This window comes from Peromyscus californicus, unplaced genomic scaffold (assembly GCF_007827085.1).
Source record: "Peromyscus californicus insignis strain IS unplaced genomic scaffold, ASM782708v3 Scaffold_21__1_contigs__length_65335640, whole genome shotgun sequence".
Taxonomy (NCBI): Eukaryota; Metazoa; Chordata; class Mammalia; order Rodentia; family Cricetidae; genus Peromyscus; species Peromyscus californicus.
The window spans coordinates 8,253,678-8,278,882 of record NW_026294514.1 but is presented as its reverse complement, the minus strand read 5'-3'; the positions used below and the strand labels follow the sequence as shown (position 1 = coordinate 8,278,882).

Genomic DNA, 25,205 nt, shown 5'->3' with positions numbered 1-25,205 from the left:
GTGCTTCTATTTAGAAAGCTATGGTTAAACCCCAGGGAAGTGGGAAGATAGTCATTCAACCTGGGCTCAGGAAGGATGACTTCCTCCCTGTGACCCTTTTCTTACTGTGACTCCTGTGTAAGTGCCCGGAGTGATCAACTCAATTCTATATTGCTAAAAACTGAGATGGAAGAAATCAACCTCTGTGCTAGTTGGGTGTTTTTGTCAACATGATACAAGATGACCCTGTCTATGAAGAGAAAACCTCACTTGAGAAAATGCTTCTATGTGACTGGACTCTAGGCAAGTCTATAGCACATTTTCTTGATTAATGATTGATGTGCGAGGGCTCAGTCCACTGAGGGCAGAGCCACCCCTGAGCATGTGGTCCTGGGTTGTATAAGAAAGCAAAAGGGGCAAGCCAGGAAGCAGCGTTCCTCCTTGGCCTCTGCTTCAGTCTCGACCGCCAGGCTCCTGCCTTGAGCTCCTGCCCTGACTTCCTTTCATGATGGAAGTGTAAACTGTTAGGATGAAATAAACCCTTTCCTCCTCAAGGTGCTTTTGTCATCATGTTTTATCACCCTTTATTATATGTTTATATTTATTATTATTATTATAGTTAAATGTTTTATCACTATTTGTCACAGCAATAGAAAAGTCAACTAGGGCAACCTAAAACAAGGGAAGGTGGGGGAAAATATTAGTAATGTTATTCATGCACAAGGCATGCTAAGCTTTGCGATAGGCACTTGACACTCAATCCTACAACCCTGGGGCCTGGCAAGATCGACATGACTTCTCTCATGCATTAATCATGGGAGTAAAAGTAGATTGCAACTGTTCTCACGAGGTTAGAAAGTGAAGACAAATGCATGAACAGGTCAATTTCTAGTCAGTGTGGTAAGAAGTTGTTATACAAAGCATGCCAGGTGAGTCCCACAGAAAAGGAAAATCCTCTCAATGCTGCAGGCCAGGTCAGGTCACATAGCAAATAGAACCAGGGTCTAAAACCAAGTTTGTCTAGTTTCGAGTCTGTGATGTTATAGATGCAATATACTCCAAATGTTATCTCTAAAGACTGGTGAGGGATTATACTACAAGTTTCCCATTATTAAGAATCTTAAGTTTTAAGCCCCAAAGAACAAAAATGCATTGCTAGCATTGACTAGCAATAGTTTTAATGATACTGCAAAATCGATAAAACAAATCCTGAGACTCATATGTCCACTGAAACACTTCCCTGATGGTTTGATGGAAAGTTTCTAGGTAGGGACAAACTCAGGCCAGAACCGAGATGAAAGCCAGCACCACGAGACCCTAAACAGCAAGAGTCTGAAGAACAGGAAAGAATCAACACTGACTAAAAACTGACAGATCTACACTAGTCGGAGGAGGCCGCAGGCCTGGAAGTGGTGTGGGTTCAGGAAATCAGGCAGCAGACACAGTCTTCCGGACAACTGGACAGACCAAGCAGAGGTCTGGACAACACGCAGAGCGTGACCAGATATTTAATCTTGGAGTAAGAGAAGGCTGGTCTGAGATCACACAAGGAGTCCCAGCTAATGGGTTTCCTTTCCCCAACAGGCACTACAGACTTCCCGCTGGCCACAACAGCCCAGAAACTAAGACTTTAAAAATGCTAAAACTACCTGCTACATGCTTTACACGTATTAACTTAATCCCCCAACACCTTTTATAGCAATTGTATTATTATCCTCATTTTGATAGGTTAAGAAGCCAAGGATCCGAGTGACTAAATATCCTCTCAGGCAGAAGCAAAATTGCTAGCAAGGCAGTCTGGCTCAAAAGCCATGAAAACATGAAAAGATTTAGATTTAGTCCATGTAACTCTTCAGAGCTGAAGTAATAAGCAAGTTGTGACAGGGTTTGGAAAAAAAATAACCTTAGACTGAAAAGGACATTGGGTATTCTGTGAAATCCAAGAACTTCTTCACATGCTCTAAAGCAGCACTCATCATTCTTAGATAGTCAAGTACACAGGAAAAGCACTAGCTTCCTAGAAGAGCCTCTAAGTCCTCTTCACTTGGAGATGCTGTAAGAACTAACATCATTCATTTGTAATGTACGGACCTTATCAAACGGCTTTTAGACATCACACGTATCACTGACTGCTCAATGGAGGGAAAGAACAGGTTAAAAAAAAATACAGTTTCTTCCTCATAATTTACAGAAAAGGATGTATTTTAATATACCAGGTACACTTGGGTTTGTCAGTGTTACAGATCACTTGTGACAATCTTTTATAGCTGTCTTCATTTCCTCCTATAGACTGACCTTTTTATACCCACCCCATGGTAGTCACAAGTGGCTCTGTGGTGTTCAAGGGAAGCCAATTTCTCTCTCAGATGCTTATTTTCTTCCGTTAGAGTCTGTAGGGTTTGGTTCAAAACATTTATGTCTGCCTTTGAAAACAAAAGGAGAAAAATTATTTTAAATAAAGAAATCTTATTTTAAAATAACAGTTGAACTGGAAATTGGAAAGTAACCTATGTGCATGTTTCCCTTCTCAAAGAGTGGGATTTTGATGAGTCTGATAGCTCTAGGGTATTTAAAACAAGTTATTTAGGCCGGGCGGTGGTGGCGCACGCCTTTAATCCCAGCACTTGGGAGGCAGAGCCAGGCTGATCTCTGTGAGTTCGAGGCCAGCCTGGTCTACAGAGTGAGATCCAGGAAAGGCGCAAAGCTACACAGAGAAACCCTGTCTCGAAAAAACAAAAAAAAAAAACAAAAACAAAAAAAAACACAAGTTATTTATATTTTATTTCAACTTTTTGTTTTTAGTGAAAAAATTTCTTATGCATTATATTCTGATCATGCTTTCCCCCTCCCCAACTTCTCCCAAATCCTCCCCACCTCCCCACCCACCCAAAAAAAGACAAAACCCAGAAAATACACACACAACTGCACCACAAAAACACAAGCAAGAGTAGACAAGCAGAAGACCAATAAGACAATAAATGCTCCAACAAAGTATAATGAGACAAAAGTCGACAAAAATACCATTGAGTTCTTTTTGTGCTGGCCATCTACTCCTGGGCGTGGGTCCCTATCCTGAAGTGTGGTTAATACACCCAGGGAGACACGTTTGGAAAAAAACTAGTTTTTCCTTTGCTAGAAGCTAACAATTGCAGATAGATTCTTGGTAAAGGGTGTGAGCCCATGTCCACTTGCCCCCTCAGTGCTGGGACCCTGTCCGGCTCGAATCTGTGCAGGCCTGGGCATGCTGCCAGTCTCTGTGAGACCCTATCCTCTGGCTCTTACACTCTACCTGTTACTCCTCTCGTTGTTATTGGGAGAACTAAGTAATTCATCTTTACTAGAAGTTATGCCCTTTCTAGTATTTGGTATTTGTTTATCAATTTAAGTTTGTGTGTATAGATGCAAAAATCTTCCACAAAATATTGTCAAGTTAACCTAGGAATATACAGAATGGAAATAAGATGTACGTGAAGTTTATCCTGGTAGGATGTGCTATTTACTACCAGTACAATTGACCACGTCAACAGACTATATCAGATAAACCTTATGACCATGTTAATAAACATTTTTAAAACTCAACTATGACTCAATCTATGACTTCAAAAACCTCACATAAAAATTATGAGAAACAACCACCTCTACTTGATACAATTGTGCCTACAAAGTTCCCGCAGGTGGCGAACTTTCCAGTATGAGGCATGATGTCCCTCCCTCTGTTACACAGGCCTTCAACCCAGTCAGAGAGCCGTGGTTACCAGCATGTGCACGGCTCTGTTGTGCCCTTCAAGCTATTGTGACATCTAGCTATGGCTGCAGTTCATGGTGTTGCAGCCGGGCAGAGCTATTGGCTGCTTTCCTCCCTTGGAAGTCTGCCTGGCACCTTCTGGTGTCGGGAGAGCTACTGTAACTAAGGAACGCTGAAGAGGGGGATAGTCTTCCATAGGGAAGAGCCCCCCACCCCAACTGGTTCTCCAACAGCAAGTGGTCAGCTCTGAAATTATATACATACAAGTAACAGTATATGGACTGATAATGTTGTGTTCATATATTTATATAAGTCATTGTTACATATACATGTAACAATAATTTAAAAGGCCATGCATTTGAGAGAGAGAGCAAGGAGGGGTTTATGGGGGAGGCTGAAGATGAGAAAGGGAGGGGAGAAATTATGTCACTATATTTTAATTTCAAAAATAAAAAATAGGGCTGGAGAGATGGCTCAGAGGTTAAAAGCACTGGCTGCTCTTCCAAAGGTTCCAGGTTCAATTCCCAGCAACCACATGGTGGCTCACAACCATCTGCAATGAGATCTGGTGCCCTCTTCTGGCCTGCAGGCATACATGCAGACAGAACATTGTATACATAATAAATAAGTCTTTAAAAAAACAAAAATAAAGAATATTAATTCAAATATCCTAAAGCTAATAGGAATCCTATTTAATTATAAGAATAGATGGCCAAGAGTTTCAAAGTTGCAAAAAGAAAACACATAACCAATGAAACCTAACCGGAAGTCTACAATGGATCTAAATATCTATGGCCAACCAATTTTTAACAAAAGTACCAACACAAGCCAAAGGAAAAAGAAGAGTTTATCAAAAGATGTGACCAGAGAAGTGACATCAGTGATGTGGAAGAAGCAAGGACCTTCAAAAAGTCTTTCTCATAGAAGCAAAAACAGCCCCAGTGAACTTCAGAACTCCGGAGTTAACAAAGGCAAGGTATGCAATGCTTATTAAAGGAAATGGCTGAAACTAGAACGGAGAGATCTGGATTGTTTTATTTGCTCTATTCTTATCTTCCTTTCTCCAGCACAGAAGGAGCTTTGAGAGGCATTAGACTGCCAGCTCCGTGAGAATTAAGTCCGGCAGTCACCTAAGGTAAAAGACATGATTGTTACTCTTTCAAAATGTCATTTCCAAAGCACTATTGTGATATGATCGTGCCCTAGTTTGGGTTATTATTGCTATGATGAAATACCAAAGTGCTACTTGGGGAGGAAAGTATTTATTTTGCTTACACTTCTACATCGCTGTTTATTATCAAAGAAAGTCAGGACAGAAACTTAAACAGGGCAGGAACCTGGATGCAGGAGCTGATGCAGAGGAGTGCTGCTTACTGGCTTCCTCCCCATGGCTTGCTCAACCTGATTTCTTACAGAACCCAGGACCAACAATCCAAGGGTTTCCCAACCTACGATGGGCTGGACACTCTGCCATCAACCACTAATTAAGAGAATACTCTACTGGCTTGCTTGCTTACAGCCTGATCTTACTGGAGGCCTTTTCTCCACTGAGGTCCCCTCCTCTCAGATGGCACCAGTTGTGTCAAGCTGACACAAACCAGCCAGGACAATCTGTCTGGTGCTTCTCTGGATAACTTCGTAAACTGGACTACCTTAATTTGGCTGACTTGGAATTTACTCAGTACAAAAAGCTTTCCTCTAGACACACGCACAGGAACGGTTAGAGGTAACTGGCTAAGTTTGCAGTTGCCTGAGACAATTGTCAAATAGGAAAAAAATAGGCTAACCACAAAATCCAGAAGATAAAGACAGGGAATGAAATAACCATCAGAAGCTTTGGAGAACACCGACAACTTCCTGAAGCTCTAGAAAGTCAGGTATATGCATAGGGTCTTGCACATGGGCAGAGTTGTATGCATGGTCTGATGTGAGAAGGCTTCCAAAGCCCACCTATGACAGACTCTGAGGCTCTGTACACTCTGAAAGTTAGAAATGTCAACACTCTGTAAGATTCGAAGGCATGCCTCAAAATGTAGTTCTTCATCAAATCATCAAAACGTTGAAAGCAAAATTCAGAAAGTCCTGAAAGTAACCATAAAAGGGCTCACCATGTACCAGGTATAACCAGCAGGATGACAGCTGACTGAACATCACAATTTCAAGGCAGAAGGAAGAGGTGTAATGTACTAAAAATTCCAAGAGAAAAAGCCTCAGCTAAGAATTCTAAATCCAGCAAAAGCAGTCCTCAACAATAATAAAAATATCAAAGTATTCCCAGATAAACAAAAATTGTAATAATTCACACAAAGAACTTAACTGGTTTAAACGTAACCCTGAGGTGATGGCACATTCAAATCTCATTGAAATATGTAAAATAATTTACCAAGGTCCCCACCTCTGGTGTGTGTGTGCAGATTTGGGGCTAGAAACCATACTCTACATGGAAAAGTAAAGGGAGTTCTTCAGGCTGAAACAAATGGGCAGTGGATGGCTGCTGGAATTCACATAAGAAATAAAGGGTAAAGTGTACCACATGCACGTTTGGTGCCCACAGCAGTCAGAAGAACTGGAGTTATGGGTGGTTCTGAGCTGAACCTGGGTCCTTTGCAAGGGGAAAGCAAGATCTTAATGACTGAGCCATATTCTCAAGCCCCATATGGCTTTTTTATTTGTTTGTTTGTTTGTTTGTTTTTTCGAGACAGGGTTTCTCTGTGTAGCTTTGCGTTTGCGCCTTTCCTGGATCTCTCTCTGTAGACCAGGCTGGCCTCGAACTCACAAAGATCCGCCTGCCTCTGCCTCCCAAGTGCTGGGATTAAAGGTGTGTGCCAACACTGTCCGGCACCATATGGCTTTTTAAATTTGTAACTTTATCTTACCTACAAGCCAAAAAGTATAATAAAGAAAGCAATAATGGTGTTAAATCGATGCAATAGAAATCTTCACAAAACAAGAAGGCAATAATTAAGTAGTAACAAAACACAAAAGCAAAAAGTAAACTGCTGATATAAACTAGTTCTTAACAATAATTATGTAGACTGTAAGTGGACTAAATCATGTTGAAACAGCAGAAGGACTGGGATGAAGAGAAGGCTCGGCAGTTAAGAGCACCAGCTGCTCTTCCAGAGAACCTGAGTTAGATTCCCTGCACCCGCATGCTGGCTCACAAGCACCCGTGACTCCAGTTCCAAAGGATCTGAGCCTCTTCTGGCCTCTCAGCACTGCCTGCATGTGGCACACTTACACACATGCGGAGAAAATACCAACACATGAAATGAGTACAAGTCTTTTTCAAAAAGCAGAGATAGGCAGAACGGAAAGTTGTAATGATCTAACAATTTTTGAAAGACAGACTTTAGATTCACATGAAAAGGCAAGGGGACGGGAAATGTCTGCCATATAAACAACAATCTGAAAAGAGCTTGGGTGGCTACATCAATATTAGACAAAAATTAAGATAAAAATTGGTGAGATAAAGGAGGATACTACCTATGGAAAATAGTATTAGCCAGCAAAATGTAATATTCATATAGCTATATGTTCAGGTAACAAGAGAACCCCAAAACATATAGGAAGCCAAAGAAGAACAGAACTGTATAGAGAAGTAAGTAAACAATAGACAGAGATTTCAAATCTCCCACATGTAATATTAAATAGGACAAGACAAAAGATTCATGGGCAAATAGAAGACTTAAGCAACACTATTAACTAATAAGCCCTAAGAGAACAATTCCCCAACAACGAAGACTATAGACCTTTCTCAAGTACACATGCAATAATCTCCAAGAAATATCATATGTTAGGTCATAAAGCAACTATCAATAAATTAGAAAGGGCTAAAATCTTGTAAAGTATGTTCTCATCCAAAATATAATGACATTAAAATTAATAAAGCAAAACCATTTGGGAAAGTTCATATATGTTAGGAAATCAACACATTTCTAAACAACCAATGGTTCAAAAAACCGGAAATCACAGGGGAACTTAGGGAATCCTGTGAGATGAACAAAATCAAAAGAACATCAAAACTGAACTTATATATGCAGTGAAGCCAGTTTAGAGAAGGAAATTCATTCCTGTAAACATCTCTATTTTAAAAAGGAATATCTCTTGGATGTGAACCTAGCTTTTAACAGCTGAGCCATCACTCCAGCCCAAAAGGAATATTTCTTAAATCAATAACCCAAGCTTATCTTCAACTAGAAATCAAAGAACAAGTTAAACAAAAAGCAAACAGAAGACAATAATAAAAGAGCAGAAATTAAATAAAGTACAGGAAAATCACAGAAAACAAAAAGCAGGCAGCTGGACTAACAAGGAAAACCAGAGAAGATACAAACTGCGAAACAGTAGTGAAAGAGAGACCGTACTTCTGATCTGATAGAAATACATGTATATGACTAGTCAGAACAATTGTACGCCGACAAGTTTGACGCCCTAGATTGAATGGACACACTCCTAGAAAGAACCAATGTATTGAAACTGATTCAAAAGAAAGGCAAAAACAAACAAACAAACAAACAAACAAACAAAACAAAAAAAAACAAAAAACAAAATAAACAAACAACCAAAAAAATTAAAAAAAAAAAAAAGAAAGGCAAAATTTAAAACCACCAAAAGGCTGAGAAAAGAGAAAGGAGTCAGAAATTCGGAAGAGATCTTCAATGGGAGGTTGAATCAGTAATAAAGTGAAACAGAAAAACAACAAAAAACTTCCCACAATGCCAAATCTATGACAAGGTAGCTTCACTAGTAAATACTACAAGAATACTTAATGAAGAACGGATATGAGACTCTCAAAAAATCTTAGCCAAAAATATGAAAAGAAACATTTACAAATCATTTTAACAGGTTAATATTATCTTGACACCAAAACCAAAGTTAACACAAGAAAAATAAAATCAAAGAACAATTATCTTGTATGAATACAAATTTTAAAAACTCAACAAACCAGGCCAACATCATTCAAAAGGTGCATATAACATGACCAGGTAAAATTTATTTAAGGAATGTAAGCCAAGTATTTTTTGTTTTGTTTTGTTTTTCGAGACAGGGTTTCTCTGTGTGGCTTTGCACCTTTCCTGGAACTCACTCTGTAGCCCAGGCTGGCCTCAAACTCACAGAGATCCACCTGGCTCTGCCTCCCGAGTGCTGGGATTAAAGGCGTGTGCCACCATTGCCCGGCATAAGCCAAGTTTAAAAAAAAAGCATGTGAAATCAATGAACATAATATATAATAGTAAAACAAAGGACACAATCCCTATGGTCATTTCAATACCTCCAGATAAAACATTTGACAAAATTCAGAACAGTCTAACAAAGATTTCCATAAAACTAGGCATAGAAAGGAATCTCCTCACTTTCATGAGGGAAACTTACCAGAATCCCACAGCTTACAAAACAATACAACAAACTAATAGAAAAAGGATGCCTATCCTCACCATTTCTAGTCAACACTACAGCACAAATTCTAGTCACCTTATACAAGACAAAGAAAGAAAAGACAGAAAGAGATCACAAAATCACACATGTGGATATACACAAATTGTGTTAAAATTGCAATGCTCCCCAAACTAATGTACGGAATTAGTGCATAGCCTATCAAAATTGCAGTTGTCCTGTGTTACAAAACTGGAAAAGCTGATCCTAAAAGTTCACATGGCAACACACAGACTCAAAACAACCAGAACCATCTAAATAAAAATTAGGCTCATTCATCCCAATGTCCAAACAAAGCCATCATAAGGATAGGTAAGTCTATCAATGCAAGTCATAATGTTAACTGACACAAGCTAGACACAAATTACTTGTTTTCACTCATTCATAAAAACTAGAGTCAGTCTCCGAGAAGAACTGATTGGAATAGTGATCATTAAAGATTAAAGGACAATGGGAAGCATGAATGGAAAGAAGTTAAATTAAGAGTTACCAAAACACAGGTGTGTGGGGTGGAAGGGATTGATCCTGGTTTCGACAACACAGTAGGGTAACCATTGGCTAATATGATCTGTGATATTCTTCAAACTGTCTAGATTATGAAATATACAACCTACAAAAAAAATCACTAACGTGAGAATGTGGAAGTGCTCATGATCCTTATTTATTATACACTGCATGCACATATCAATTTACCCATAAGCTACTCCACAAAGGTGTACAAATATAAAATGTATCAACTACAGAAGAAACATAAGGATAACTCAAAGATAAAGTGGCATGTATGCACACGTATTTATGAAATAAAAGCCAGGCTTGCTTTTATGTTTAACAGTAAACAGTGTCAGCAATCAGTCCTTTGTTTTTCTAGACCCATTAGCTAATTCAGCCTCAGGGGACTTCTGAATAAAATACTCAGTGAAGTCTAGGGCCAGAGGCAGTGGTGGCTTACAAAGGCAAACCCCATGTGCTCAACAAGCACCACTCCCTCACAACGCACTGGAAGGCCTTAAGCGACATTAGCTTTGTGCCCTCCCCATCTTGATAATCAGGATAATCACCCTACTCATTAAATACACTGAGACAGTAGGCAGCAATCAGAAGGATCCAGATAAAATGAAACATCAAAAATAAAACCCAAAATACCTTGCTTTTAGCTAATTCCTTTTCCAAATTGCATTTTCCTTTGGCTACTTCTTTTTCTGTTTTCTTGACCTGCCCAGGTGGGAAAAGGAAATGGATCAATGTTTAGAACACGCAGGTTCTACAAGAGCAGCTGACAACATCCAACATGTCAATGAATCCCTACATGGCAGAGGTAGCAGCACATCCTCTCAGAGAAGGTCGCGGTCAACAGGGTTGCGGTCAATGGGTGTCTTACAAGTGACACACCTGCATGTCAGCTCCGGCTGCTCTCCTCCCAACCAGAAGACAGGCTGTGCCCTTAACTTTCCCGCTCCTGCTTTCCTTTAGAGAAATGAGTTTTTAATCCGACCCTGTAACTAACAGGAGGATGGGGGAATTATCAGTCGACACTACTGCTGTAGGAAGAGCATGCTGCACTATTTGGCAAAGACTACTTTACATGCTGAAGAATACACATTTCTTTAGTGGGCAACTCAAAGTCTTGAAACAGCTTTACTTCTGTTCTCATCTTTTGCCCTAGAGTACAACTTTGAAACAGCATTCTATACCTCCACCAGGAGGGAAATCTGTGCCTACCCACCTCCTGCTGCAATCTTTCATTCTTCTCTAGCAGAGACTTCCTCTCTTGCATTGAGGCTTCCAGGTCAGCCCGCAGTCTGGCAATAGTTGACTCCAGAAGTTCTTTTTGCACCCTTGTCCTCTCTTCGGCTTCCTGTGCTTTCTGGACACACTGGCTGTGCTCCAGGATTAAGTGGTCTCTGGAAGAAGAGGATGAGGGTCATCAAGTCCCCCGACCAGTTACCATAACATTCTACAAACTAGTTCCCGGGCAGATTCCTCATCCCTGTGGTTGGCTCACAAACGTCAACTCAGATAGTTTCACGAAGGGCAGAAACACACACAAGAGAACAAAAGAGGCCCCCGGCGCTGGCTTACAGGTGGATCTGGAGTTGGGTTTTATCGTTCTGAACAGTTTGGAGCTCGCCGGTGATGCTGGCGTGGGCGGCATCTAACAGGAGATTTTGCTCTTGAAATGTCTCTGTTATCATTTTCTGCTCCACCTGAGAGAGTAACAAAAGCTGAGCTGCCATTTGAGGGGTAATAGTCATCGTCACTGTTCAAAGACACGATGCTCACTTCAAAACTTGTTTCACTTTCACAAATAAAGCCAATAGTTTGAGGACCCAGCCTTCTCTTTGGTTACAGTTCTGTCATTTTATAGCTCTACTAAACAAAGATGAAGACGTATTATTGACCAGCCTTGAAAATATTTTGTGAAACTATAAATCTCAATATATTTTCAAAAATAAAATTTACATTAAAATATTTTAGTATCTTAAATTTTTTCTTACTTTAACATATGAAACAATATAAACATCAGATGAAAAGGCCTTTTCATCTCTACCTTCTCCTCCAAACAGTCTCCATCTGTTGGGAAAGCTGTGTGTGGCAGTTGGTGTGAACTCCCCTGAGGCCATCTTCTGTTGCACTAGCACACTGTGGCACTAATGGGACTAGCATTGGCACTTTTTCTCCAGCTTACCATTTTCTAATTAGCAACACTTCTACCTACAATCCATAATACTTTTGCAAGCCTTGTACACATTAATAATTACTTAATCATGTTTTATTTAATTTCTTACTGGAAAAATAAGGATAATAGATGTAGCAGCTATAATAATTAGAAGCTGTAACATATGTAAAATCCTTAATATTGTACTTGTATATGCAAAAAAAGCAAGCAGAAAACAACACACACACACACACACACACACACACACACTTTCACACACACAACCCACATGAGCTACTACTTAGCATCCCAGGACCAGAATTTGAAAATTTTTCCGTTTTGATTAGGATGATCAAGATTCATGGTGAAAGGCAATCTTAACCTGAGTCAAAGTCAAGAGTATTTTTAGCATACTGTAAGCAAAATGGAAAGTCAGACGTTTGGGGGAAAATAAGTATTTGAGAGTCAGTTTTAAATGTACACCATCATTAGGGGCTATGGATATGGCTAAGTGATTAAGAGGACCCAGGTTTGGTTTCCCAGTGAGGGGAATCTAATGCCTACTTCTCAAGTCTGTGGGCACCAGGCAGACACATAGTGCACACACATACATACCTGCAAGCAGAACACTCATACACATAAAATAAATGAGTCAAAACCTTTTTTAAAAAACTATACATCATTATTATATAAATACTAGAACAGATAATTACTTTTCCTAAAGTCATGATATTTGTGAAGAAAGCATTAAAAATCATGGAGTTTAAGGCCAAACCACCCCTTTGCAAAAAGGAGGAAACTACTAATCAAAACATAACAAGCGAGTTATAACAACAGCCTGTAATCCCAGAACTCTGTAGGCTGAGGCAGAAGGATTGTGAACTTGAGACCAGTCTGTTGGGCTACACAGTGAGATCCTACTGAAACCGTCAAGTAAAAAAACTGAAAGGAGTGCTGGCCTGAGCCTTGACTCCGGCCCTCTGGAGGGAGAGCCAGTGGGATCACAAGTCACGGTCATTCTTAGCTCATACTGAATTTGAGGCCAGCATGGGATGATGAGAATGTCTTTTTAAAAAGAAGAAAAAAGGAGAAATTAGTAAGTAAAAGAAGTTTGAGTACCAAAAGAATACCTGCAGAATAGCATGATGTTCAGCAATAATCCTGGCATTTTCCATTTTAACAATCTGAAGCATGCTGCTTAGCTCTGAACACTTTTTGGAAAGCTGGTCATTCAAAACCTAAGATAACATATACAGCAAGTCATAAGTCTTTCTAATAATTACTTCACTTATATATTATTTTTAATTTAGCTAACATATCATCAATTAATATTTCATTAGCTTGAAAACTACCTTCAAATACTTCCCTGTGAGTTACTGATCATGGAAGCCCCAGAGATTACCTAAACAACAGAAGATATTGCCTCTATTCTTAGTTGCCCACTGTAACTAAGCAGTAAGAACCTATTGCTAAAGACACTGCTCACTTTGGATGGAGGACATAGCGAAATCTACCTTGAACTGAACAGGAAACTCTCTCCCTGCTCACTGGCTTTCATAATCCAGAAAGTGCTAAGCAACCAGCTAGGAAAGAGGAGATACCAATGGTCTTCCCAGCACTGAATCTTTAGTGCTACAATACTGACCTGCTAGCAAAATACACCCACTGGTGCAGCAGGGGCATGACTGTTACAGAAGTAACCAACTGTCTAACTGGATATGTCTGTTCCAGGGATTTCAGGCCTGGTTTAAAGCTCCTGACTGGGGAAATAACAGGCCCTAGGAGGAAACCTACTGTTACTGTTTTGCTAAAAGCTCATGTAATCAGTTACATTCTAAATATTTATGTTTATGCCCACAGGTTTGGGCTGCTCTGAACCTTGGTCAGGGAAGCTTGTTTTTTACAGCAAATAGTGGTTAATGTAGAGAATTATAGCCTAAAGTACCAAGCATGAAGTAACTGCAGGTGCTCTGCTGTGGATCTCTACCCACCTACAACCACCTGCAGCTCACAGAACTCTGCAGGTGTGGAAGTAAGATTTCAGAGCCGGCGGCAAATGTGGAGGAAAGGTGAAATGTGAAACGCAGACTTCAGGACACGGCATGGATGTTGCCCAACTCTCAGCAGTGGTTCCTCCACACATAACCTGCACAAGTAGCCAGACAGGGGCTCCTGGAGGTTGGTGGCTACCGGAGGAGGGCAGTCAGTCTCTTTGTGGGAAGTGGCTGCTGGTAGGTTGCCCACACCCTGGGGCTAGCCACACACCTTTGCACATATGGGCAGCACTAATTGGATTCATGGTAATAATGAAAAAGAAAGGACATCAAATTAGGAGGGAGATGGGGTGGGAGCACAAGGAGAATTGGCAGGAGGTAGTGGTAGATGGATGTGATCAGTGTACTTTGTACCAACGACTGAAACTTCTAACAAATGAAATATTTTTAGAAATGGGAGTTTGGATGCTATAGCCAGAAGGGGGTGTGATATGGAGGGAGAGGAAGTGGTTGATACCAAGTGACTAGAAAGGGGTGGGGTACAGAGGGAGAGAGGAAGTGATCAATACCAACTGACTGATTTGGTTATAAACACATTAAGCATTGTTTATAACAATACCAATTGTACTTCTGGAGCTCCCAAGGCATTCGGCACTTGACTTATTTCACAGTTTTGAATACAAGTCAAATAGAGCAAGACTTCTAAAGAATGGAATCTCATGCCAGTGTCTAATAATACGAAAAATTCATTCCCAAAACTGTATCTTCAACATTGAGAACTACTTACCCAATAATACAAAATATCCATGTTCTTTTACCAGCAATGATAGTATTTACAAAAGCAAAATACAGATTTTAATCTCTCAAGATGAATCCTTCAGAACAAAACAAACCCCTACATCATACTAGCAGTTAATGTTTCTCTTACATCAAACTGTACATTTTTTTCAGGTTCTGGATTAGACTCAGGGTTTTAAGCACGTAAATTATTTGCTCCCACACTGTGCTATAACCCTGCCCTCAGCTCCAGAAATCCTTATTCTTGTGGCAGATATACCCTTGAATTACTGTTCTTTAAGGTAAACTGGGCGGGGTTTATGTTGTTGTCTTCTGAGACTGGCTGACCCTGCATTCTAAGTAGCTGGAGAGGACTTTGACCTTCTAGTCCTGACTTTAGAGTGGCCCTCACAGGTGAGCGCTGCCACACCTGGTCGTGGGCTGTGTGCTTCCGTGAAAAAGTTCCTGAGGATAAGGGCACATTCTTGAAAAAAATACCTAATGTGTTTATAACCAAATTACCTAAACCCAAACAAAACAACAACAACAAAAACCCACAAAAAGCAAAACACTCCTCTGCCACTTTGCTGAGATAGCAAACCTTTCTGTGTACAAGCTTCCTTATCTTCAAGTCACGAGTGACAATTTCCAGCCCTTAATGTACTGGTAAGCGTGATGATGTCAGTAATGCAAGGTGCTCAGAATTGTGCCTAGGATGTGAAGTGGCTTCACCAAGTGCTAACTATTGGTGCAGAAATAGTAGTGACTGTTTGATCAGAGGATATTGTTTTCATTTTACTGTAAGCATGGCAGTACGGTGACACCAGCGCTGTAGCAATCCGATTGTGCCACCAGGAAGTTATTTAAGGGATACACACTTGACTGGGTCTGTGAGACAGCGCGCCTCTGTATCTAGTCACTGTTTTCAATATACATTCCTGTACTAATATAAAGTATAAGTTGAATTGTGGTACTTATAGAAAGTGATCATATCGAAATCCCAAATCTAACGAGTGTTTCTTTCTGATGCTCCTACCGCACTATCTGACGTGGCCCTCACCACAACAGTGTGGGATGTAGCCTTGCCATGGAGCACCTTAGAGAGGCACCGGGAAAGGGAAGGGAAATCCCCACGGTTAATCTTGTTGTCAATCTGATGGGCTTTAGAATCACCATGGAAACAAACCCCTAAACATGTCTGTGGGAGATTTTCTAGATGAAATTGAGACCCACATTATGTGTGGGTGACACCATTCCATGGGCTGAGGTCCCCAATTGGATAAAAAGGGGAAGCCAGCTGAGGACAAATATCTCTCACTCTCCTCTCCTCTGCAGATGCGGTGTGACCTTGAGCTCCTGCTGCCATGACCTATTCACCATAAACTGTGAGCCACAATGAATTCCACCCTAAAGTGCCTCTGTCAGGTACTTTACCACAAAAAAGGACTAATATTATCACTAAAGTAGAAAGCAAAATGTCCCTTGTGACTGATTTTGTCACGTAGCTTGTGTACCACAGTGTCAAAGGAATTTGGTGGGAAAATCCAAAATGTAGTTAATTTGATAACGATTAACAGATGAAGTCGACCTTACAAAAATAAAAATAAAAAGCTAGAGGAAAGAGATGATATGAATTTATATAACCAAGATTAATCTTGGTTCTTTAATGAAACAAACTGATCTCTTAAGAAGGAAAAAAGAAAAAGGAAGAAAAAGAGAAAAGCAAAGATTCACCTGTGCTTTTTCTGATACTTCTCGAAGGGACACCATTTCAGATTTCAAATATGTGTTTTCTTCATGTTCCTTCTTCAAAGATATTTGTGTACTCTATTGAAGAAAAAAAGGTTTGTTCTCCTTTTGACACTGGCAGATATTATGCACATCTTTGTGTGCAAGCAGGTGGTGTGGAAGTCTTAGGATCTTTAACTTGCAAATACCCTCTATCTCTCAATCACCAAAGGGCTTATACAAAGCTGATTCGGATACAGAGTGCTCTCATTGGCTGCTGCTGGGAATGAAAATGACGGAGCCTTCAGAAGACAGTTTGTAAATTCTTACAAAACTAAAGCGGTTATGATCCAGCAGCCCTGCTCCTAGGTTTTTGTCTCAGGGAGTGGGCATGTCATGTAGATATTAGCATCAGCCCAGCTCTTACTTGCTGAACTTGAAAGCAACCAAGATGTTCTTCAAAACCTTGCTCAACTCAAAACTGCAAAACTTGCCCTGGCTGGGGAATTTTTATTTTTGCTTTTGATTTTTCAGCAGAATACTAAGACGATTGCATCCTAGTCCCCACAGCACAGATTAGAAGAGTGTTTACTCACTCAAGCGAAACTGATCTTGAAATAGATAATTCTATCAGAAAGTGTATGAGAAGGAAAAAATACTCTATTCAAAAAATAACCCTTTGTTCCTTTTTTTCTTTTCTTTTTGGTTTTTCCAAGACAAGGTTTTTCTGTGCAGTTTTGGTGCCTGTCCTGGATCTCACTCTGTAGACCAGGCTGCCCTCGAACTCACAGAGATCCTCCTGACTCTGCCTCCCGGGTGCTGGGATTAAAGGCATGTGCTACCGCCATCCGGCAACCTTTTGTTTCTTAAAATTACTTCTTTTATATTTTGAGATTATAATTACATCATTTCCCCTTCCCCTTCCGTCCCTCCAAACTCACCCATATACCCCTCTTTGTCTTCAAATTTATGGCTTTTTTCATTAGTTATTGTTACATACATATATGTATGTTTATATACATATATCCCTTTGTTTTAAAATGTTTTTGTTATGTTAGCAAACTGTGGTATATACAGATAATGTAATATTATTTAACACTAAAAATAAGCTACCAAGTCATAAAAACATACAAAGGAATTTAAATATTTACTGAACTGAAGAAGCCAATCTTAAATGTTACATCTATAATCCCAACCATATGATGCTCTGGGAAAGGCAGATCAATGGTTAACAAGGGTTGGGGAAAAGAGGGATGAATGTGCAGAGCACAGAGGACTTTAGGGAAGTGAATTGTTCCGTATATGACAATATTTGATAATATGTCATTATATATTTATCTAAATCCAAGGAATGAACAAATCTCCAAGAATGAACCCTAATGTATATTACTTACTTGATTAAGATTACACGCTAATGTTGATTCTTCTAGAGTAATTCTGTTATTCCAATGGGAGATATTGAGAGCCAGGGAGGCTATACATATGTAGAGAGGCCAAGCGTGTAGAGGCAGGGGGTACATAGGAAATCTACATACTTTATATTCTGTGTGGTGGTGAATGTAAAATTGTTCTAAAAGCTATGATTTATTTTTAAAGACTTGATATTAGGATTCTGACTAGAAAAACATGACTAAAACCATTCCATAACTACTCACTCACATTCTTATATCAAGTAGGTTCTCTCCAAGAATAAATACTTATCTCATATTCTCATTTTTTTTTTTTTTTTTTTTTTTTTTTTTTTTTTTTTTTTTTTTTTTTTTTGGTTTTTCGAGACAGGGTTTCTCTGTGTAGCTTTGCGCCTTTCTTGGAACTCACTTGGTAGTCCAGGCTGGCCTCGAACTCACAGAGATCCGCCTGGCTCTGCCTCCCGAGTGCTGGGATTAAAGGCGTGCGCCACCACCGCCCAGCATATTCTCATTTTTATTAGCATTAAGATTTTGTGATTCCATTATGGGGGTATCTTTGTGGATTTCTGTGGGCCTCTCTAGCACTTTGCTTCTTCCTATTCTCATGTGTTCTTCATTTACGATGATCTCCTATCCTTCAACTGGATCAGGCCCTCTGAATAGGAGAGACAGTTGATTGGCTTGATCTGTTTGGGAGGCATCCAGGCAGTGGGACCGGGTCCTGTGCTCAGTGCATGAGTTGGCTGTTCGAAACCTGGGGCCTATGCAGGGATGCTTGGCTCAGCCTGGGAGGAGGGGCTGGACCTGCCTGGACTGAGTCTACCAGGTTGATCTCAATCCTTGGGGGAGGCTTTGCCCTGGAGGAGGTGGGAATGGGGGGTAGGCTAGGGGAAGGTGAGGGGGGCGGGAGGGGGGAGAACAAGGGAATCCGTGGCTGATATGTAGAACTAAATTATATTGTAAAATAAATTAAATTAAATTTAAAAAAATAATCCTACAAAGCACCTTAAGGTGAATTTAAAATCTTCAAGTTAATAAAATTGGTCAATTTTGCAAAGAAAAGAAAAGAAAAAAAAAGATTTTGTGATTCCAAAGGAACACATTCAAATGCCTTTGAAAGTTACAGGATGTTTTCACCAAGGAGGACCTCAGGGTGGTGAAGGAAAGGACCTGCTCTCTGAGGAACAGAACTAGATCTCTCTGAGATTGGGGAGGGGGAGAGAGAAGTGAGGCTGGTTTGAGATTCCTTAAGAGCTTCTTGGTAGAGCAGGGAAGGACAGAGTGCAGCTTCTTCCTCTACCGAGAAAACTACTTCTCTAGTTTCCCAGAAGCAGGAAGAGAAACACCGCACAGCACAGGGTGAGATGGCAGCAGGAACCTCTTCTACATGGGAGCAGAGACTGACTTGGAGTGTGACTGTCACAGAGAGGCATTTTCTCCTAAATGTAGGTGAAGTTCCCCATTCTGCCCAGCTGTAAGAGTGTGTTCAGTAATGTTCAATGCATGGACATTGCTGGGCAACCACCAACTACAACATTCCATTTATTATCTCTCATGACCATGCTTTAGAAAGTAATTTACAATTGGCAAAGTCCACAAAAGTCTCCTTATTTTATTGTTTTAAAACAATAACCTGCCTAAGATGATTGCTTAGTTTGTACTATTTAGCACCACCTGAATATACAGCTTACTGACGTGAACTCTTTCTCCGAAAGCTTTCTGAAGCATCAGAGTCTATATCCTAGCACTAGTGAAGGACTGTAACTTAGTAAAGAGGGAGGCCACTCTGCATCCTGCCACAGGAACACATACCTTACTTTCTTCCACCAACTTGCAGATGAGGTTATCTCTGGAAACTGAAAACAAAAAGTCCACATGATGATGATGGTGACGTAGCACACGGAAACCACACAGCACTTTCCCTAGAAGCTTCGTTTGCTTTAGTCAACATTTCATGGAAATAATAACATGTATTTTATCATATTTTCATAGGCCTGATGCTAAAATACACAATTATCAACACAGCACGCCTGCAATCTCAGCATTTGAGAGACTGAGGCAGGGGGATCATGAGTTCAGGGCCAGCCTGGGCTACATGGTAAACTTGTCTTTAAAGAGCTAAAATTTAAAATGAACCTGGTCCACAGTTACTTTTAATGATAAATAAGGTCATATTTTATTCAATGCATAAATTATTCTGGAAAGGATATAATAAAAATATTTTTGTTAAGTTACTCTAATCAAGATTTAATACAATCAGGGACATACACACAAAACAGTAAGAGCCATTTTCCTCCTGGCTATGACAATGAAAAGGGAAGGGAAAACAGACTCATGAGAAGGAAGAGAGGGCTGTCGGGACCTGGGAGAGCATGCAGAGTGCAGAGAAGCACAGCAGGGTGAATGCTGGACTCTTCAGCTACATAAGGGCCGTGTGGCAAGGGGCAGACTTGGGAAACAGAACAATAGGAAAGCACGGACTCGACATTTTCCTCATGTTTTGGTGTCTCTGCCTGGCATCCGACTACAGGCGTCGAGTTGACAGCAGGGTAGGGGTCTAGAGCTTTGGAGGGTGATTTCAGGGTGAGGCCATGTTAAAGCACTGCCACATACATGCAAAAAGGGAAATGGGGCAGTAGCTTGGCACTGTCTATCAGTAACACAAAGATACATTTGAAATTAATGTTTGGACTTTATAGCGAAATTCAGAGCTCTGTTAGTGCTGTTATACTTCAATTCTAGAGCCAGGCAATTACAGAACACGTTAAAGACTCATATTTTGCATAGGATATATCTTGCAGAAACTGGTTTTTAAAGATGTGAATCCATGACTCACTAAGTCTAATTTAAAATGTGTGAAAAATGAAAAAAGATAAATGTTGTGATCTGTTCTGAAGTTATACTCAAAGTGTGAACAAAGGGAGAATGTCTATCTCTAGAGAACCATTATTTTAAGTTATATATTGTTAATTGTTAATATGCTTTTCTATTTTTAATATATTGAGGAAAACATTTAAAGGTATTTCTTTGTCTTAACCTAGCCATATAACTATTTGTACTTTAGGGTACTAAAACTGTACATAAAGAGTCAATAATAACAGTTGGTATTCAGGTGGGCTTCCTTTCCCTCATGCTATCTGGCTTAATCTTCATCTAGTGGTCTTCCACACATGCTTTACAAGATTAAAAAAAAAAAAAGTTAATCTAGGTAACAGAAAACCCGACTGACCAGAGTTCACACATGGAACAATCTACTCTGTGTGCAGTCGGTTCTTGAGCACAGTCCCCACGTCTTTTCACTGTGTGTAATGGGCATATTTTCTTACTTTCTAATAAAGTTGTTGTAAAGTGAAAATGAGGAAGAAACGTGAACTGTAACACAACGTTACAGTGCAGGTGTCCAATCAGAAGACAGTTATCTCAGGGCACTGCCAACGCGAACCTGACGCAGTGCCTGCCCACTCCGTAGCCCTGAGGGAGCGGTGGCTAAGGACTGTAGAGACCTTGGTTTACTCTTTTCTCTGCATGGCCTGTCATGTTTATTCTTCCCTTGGTGCTTTCTATCTTACTGCAGATAGCGTACTAGAGGAAACACTCGGCACACCGACAAGACACAGGATCCAGTTTTTCTTCTCTGTTTCTTTTGGAACTTGGAATGGCTGCAGATAGCTTTGAGCATTCAAAGACACAGTCTCTGTGAAACCTCTATGCAAACCATTACTCATGTGAGGACTCTCATGGTCTCTGCAGCGGAGATTGCTGAATGCTGCTTTATAGTGGCATACTGCAACAGCAGGAGCCAAGGGTTGATGGGCTTGAAGCAGCAGCAGGACTACACACCTAGGCTTGGGGTCAAGACTCTCCATTCGCTGCTCTGTCCTTTTGAGGACTAACCTGTGAAATGAGGGAATTGCTCTCAGCTCTCCTACAGGGGCATTGCAATCACCAGTCTCTGTGAATATGGGCTCATATTCATATATGGTGAATCTGGCTGCAGTAAGTAAGAACGGCCTCGTTTCCTTACTAACAGTTTATGGACACTTTTAAATCCAGTGTTTAAATGTTCTCACTGTACACACTTGAGTGGTCACGGAAGGGAAAAACTTAAAGAGAATGTTTTATAAATAAGAGGCTCAACCAGGCCTACTGGTACAGACCTGTAAACGTAGATGTATAGGGTTTAGACCAGAAGATCACACATCCAGACCTGGACAACTGAGTGAGACCCCATCTCAGCAAACACACACACAAACAAACCAAACCCAAAGAAGGCCACAGAGCAAGCTCTGTGAAAGAGTTTGCCTAGTACAAGTTAGGTCCTACCCAATCTCGTACCACACACACAGAAAATAAAGATCAAATTTTATTACCAATATTTACCTTGGTTCCAGTACCATATATAAAGGAGCCCAGCAATTTTTCACTCTGTACTGTAGGAAGTCCCACCAACCCTGGCCAACTAAAGAACTGTGCTCTCAGGAGTTTTTGCATACTTAGGTCAGAGTTGAGCTGCGAGGTGGCCGTCTCCAGCTGTCCATTCTTCTGCTGCTCCTGTGCCAGCAGTTCCTGGGTGGTTTGTATAGAGCTGTGCAGGGCAGTGCAGCTCTGCTGCAAGGTGTGCACCTGAGATTGTGTAAGAGAAACCATTTCTGTGAGGTAATGCGTGACCTGATAGAACACACGGAAGGTGCAATTTTCAACCTTAGTGTCACTGAGAGGAAAGGGACATGCCTGTATGTCCCAGCTGAAATCTCAGCAGACCACAGTTTCTTACTCAAAGTCCTGTCCAACAGAGCATCCTATGTACTCCTAAACACAATAGTTGCTAGCCACAGGAGGCTACTGAGCACATGAGGTTAGCTGGAGCAAGGGAAGAATTGCTTCTTTAGTGTTATTTACACTTAACTAATTTTGACTGAAATAGGACCTTTTATAAATTCCTTCAGTAAAATATTCATTTTTGATAATTCAATTGTCAAGTATAGTCATTGGTAAAAATGATAAAGATTATGCACTCAAATAATAAATACTAAAATGTGAATTTAAAGTATCTTAAATGCATAAAGATACTTCAAATAAATACAATGAAGGCAAAAATACCATGTTAATATGAATACGATAACTGAAAGCAGAAACATAAATATGTTCCTGGTTATTTTATTTATTTGCTTCAAGGGTTGGTCCCATTTAGTCTTTATTTTCTAACCAGATCAGATGCATACAGCATTAGCTAAGGCAACAACTTCCACAATCAGTGCCCATAGCAGAGACTGCATAGTACAGGAGGCTACTGTACCAATGTAATTCACCTCTTTAAAACCTGAGACAGATTCCCTTCTCTGGGCCTTGGCCTCCTCAGTCATGAATTAAGACTGTTGGATTAAATAGCAAAGCCTTTCTTGTTTTGCACTGTATTTTAAAGACTGTAGTAAGAATGTTAACAGGTTAGTAAGGAAAAGTACCTCAGTAATCCAGAGGAAATAACAAACTGGTAAGCTCATGGGGAAGGACGCCAGCTATCCCTTTTGTGGTTCACTTCTCTAACAAACAAGGACAGCAAATCTCTACCTGCTTCCGTTCTGCCTCCACAGTTGACCCCATTTCTTGTAGCTTGAGTAGCATGGACGACGCAGATTTCTCCAGAGATTCCCTGAAGTGCTTCTCCTGGGCCAGCTGTCTCCTTAGCTAAAGAGCAACACTGCAGTTAGGGGACCAACGGACACCACTCCACCTTGACACAGATGTAAAGTCACAGCGGTTTACAAGATACGAGACATGCTCGTCCCTCCCTAAAAATGGAGTCAAGTTTGCTACCCTCATCTTTCTGTGGGTGAAATCTGTTTTACAAATTGAGGGCCAAGACCCACTAGTAACTTACAAGCAGCACGTAGAAAAAGACAGTAGAAATGATAGTGCACAGCAAGTCTCTAGGATAAGCAAGCATCATGAAAATACCTAAGTGACTTGGGTTTATTGATGACTTTAGATAAAACACCAAAATTACCATCTATGAAAGACATTTTTTAATTAGACTTCATTAACTTTATTTCACTCTCTGAAAGATATTGCTAAGAAAATGAAAAGACAAACTGTAGACTGGCAGGAAATGTCTTTATAAATAAGACACATTATAATAGAGGACTAATATCCTCTCTTAATTTTTTATATGTCACTAACAAAATATCTGAGGCTAGATAATGTATAAAATTTTGAGGTTTATTTAGCTCACAGTTTTTTTGTTGTTGCTGTTGTTTGTTTTTTAAAGGTTTATGTGAGCACTCTATTTGCATGTATGTCTTTATACCAGAAGAGGGCATCAGATCCCATTATAGATGGTTATGAGCCACCATGTGGTTGCTGAGAATTGAACTCAGGTCCTTTGAAAGAGCAGCTAGCTAGTGCTCTTAACCACTGAGCATCTCTATAGCCCCTACCTCAAAGTTTTAGGAGCTAAAGTTCAAGACTGGACAACCACATATGTTCAGCTCTAGTGAGGGCTTGATAAAAGAAGCAACACAGTGGTGATATCATATAAGCAAGATAAGAAGCCACACATTCATGGACCAGGCTTACTCCTTTTAAAAATAGATCCAGTTTCCTAGGAACTAACTGGGATTCTATGAAAACTACATGACTCCCAAGGGTGATTATCCTCAATGAATTAGCACTTTCTACTAGGCCTCCCATCTCTTAAAGGTCTAACCACCATCCAAGACCACTGGGGATCTAGCTGTTAGCACATGAATCTTTATAGGGTACTGTAAAGATTTGTCACTCAAATTGGTTTAATAAAACACTGATTGGCTAGTAGCCAGGCAGGAAGTATAGGTGGGGCAACCAAACTAAGGATGATGGGAAGAAGAAGGGTAGAAGAGGAGTCACCAGCCAGATACAGAGGGAGCAGGGGATGAATGTGCCATGCTAATAAGGGTACTACCACATGGCAGAGCATAAATAAGGAATACAGGTTAACTTAAAATGTAAGAGCTAGCTAGTAACAAGCCTGAGCTATTGGCCAAGCATTTATAATTGATATTCAGCCCCTGAGTTGGTTATTTAGGACCTGGCAGTCAGGACAGAAAACATCCCTTTACATATGGTGTTCCAACATGTGGCCGAAATTTACACATAAAACCTGATAAAGCTTAAAAAAGGATTCTAGACACATAATAGAATCAAGCACAGCTTCTTTGGTAGCTGCCTTTTCTCCAGTAGGCTCTGTTTGCTGGCAGTGAGCACAGGTATGGCTCCTTTAAAAGACACATTTCTGACTCAATGTTAGTGGCAAAAATGGGTGGCTCTCTTGAGAGGCTCTACTATCAAACACTTAAATGGTGTTTATGAGCAGTGGGCTGGGTGACAGCGTAGACTCGAAACTCCCAGAGTTGGGGAGTAAACATGGCTCCCAGAGCTGATGGTAAGCGTACCTCTGCCATGAGACTAGGCTCTCAGGGAACCCAAGCGGTGTGGAACCAGCCTCC

General features: G+C 40.4%; 1 protein-coding gene across 1 annotated transcript in view; it reads right to left on the bottom strand.

Annotated features, from left to right (window-relative positions):
• Positions 1-25,205, bottom strand: part of Ccdc150 (coiled-coil domain containing 150) — a 91,667-nt gene that overhangs the window by 51,406 nt on the left and 15,056 nt on the right. Inside the window, exons 5-13 of the mRNA XM_052749453.1 lie at positions 23,293-23,409; positions 22,218-22,347; positions 19,537-19,580; positions 16,322-16,414; positions 12,947-13,054; positions 11,240-11,364; positions 10,884-11,061; positions 10,304-10,372; positions 2,289-2,402 (exon numbers count right to left, since the gene is read on the bottom strand). Coding sequence (XP_052605413.1) covers positions 2,289-2,402; positions 10,304-10,372; positions 10,884-11,061; positions 11,240-11,364; positions 12,947-13,054; positions 16,322-16,414; positions 19,537-19,580; positions 22,218-22,347; positions 23,293-23,409 — 978 coding nt within the window. The remainder of the gene's footprint in view (positions 1-2,288; positions 2,403-10,303; positions 10,373-10,883; positions 11,062-11,239; positions 11,365-12,946; positions 13,055-16,321; positions 16,415-19,536; positions 19,581-22,217; positions 22,348-23,292; positions 23,410-25,205) is intronic.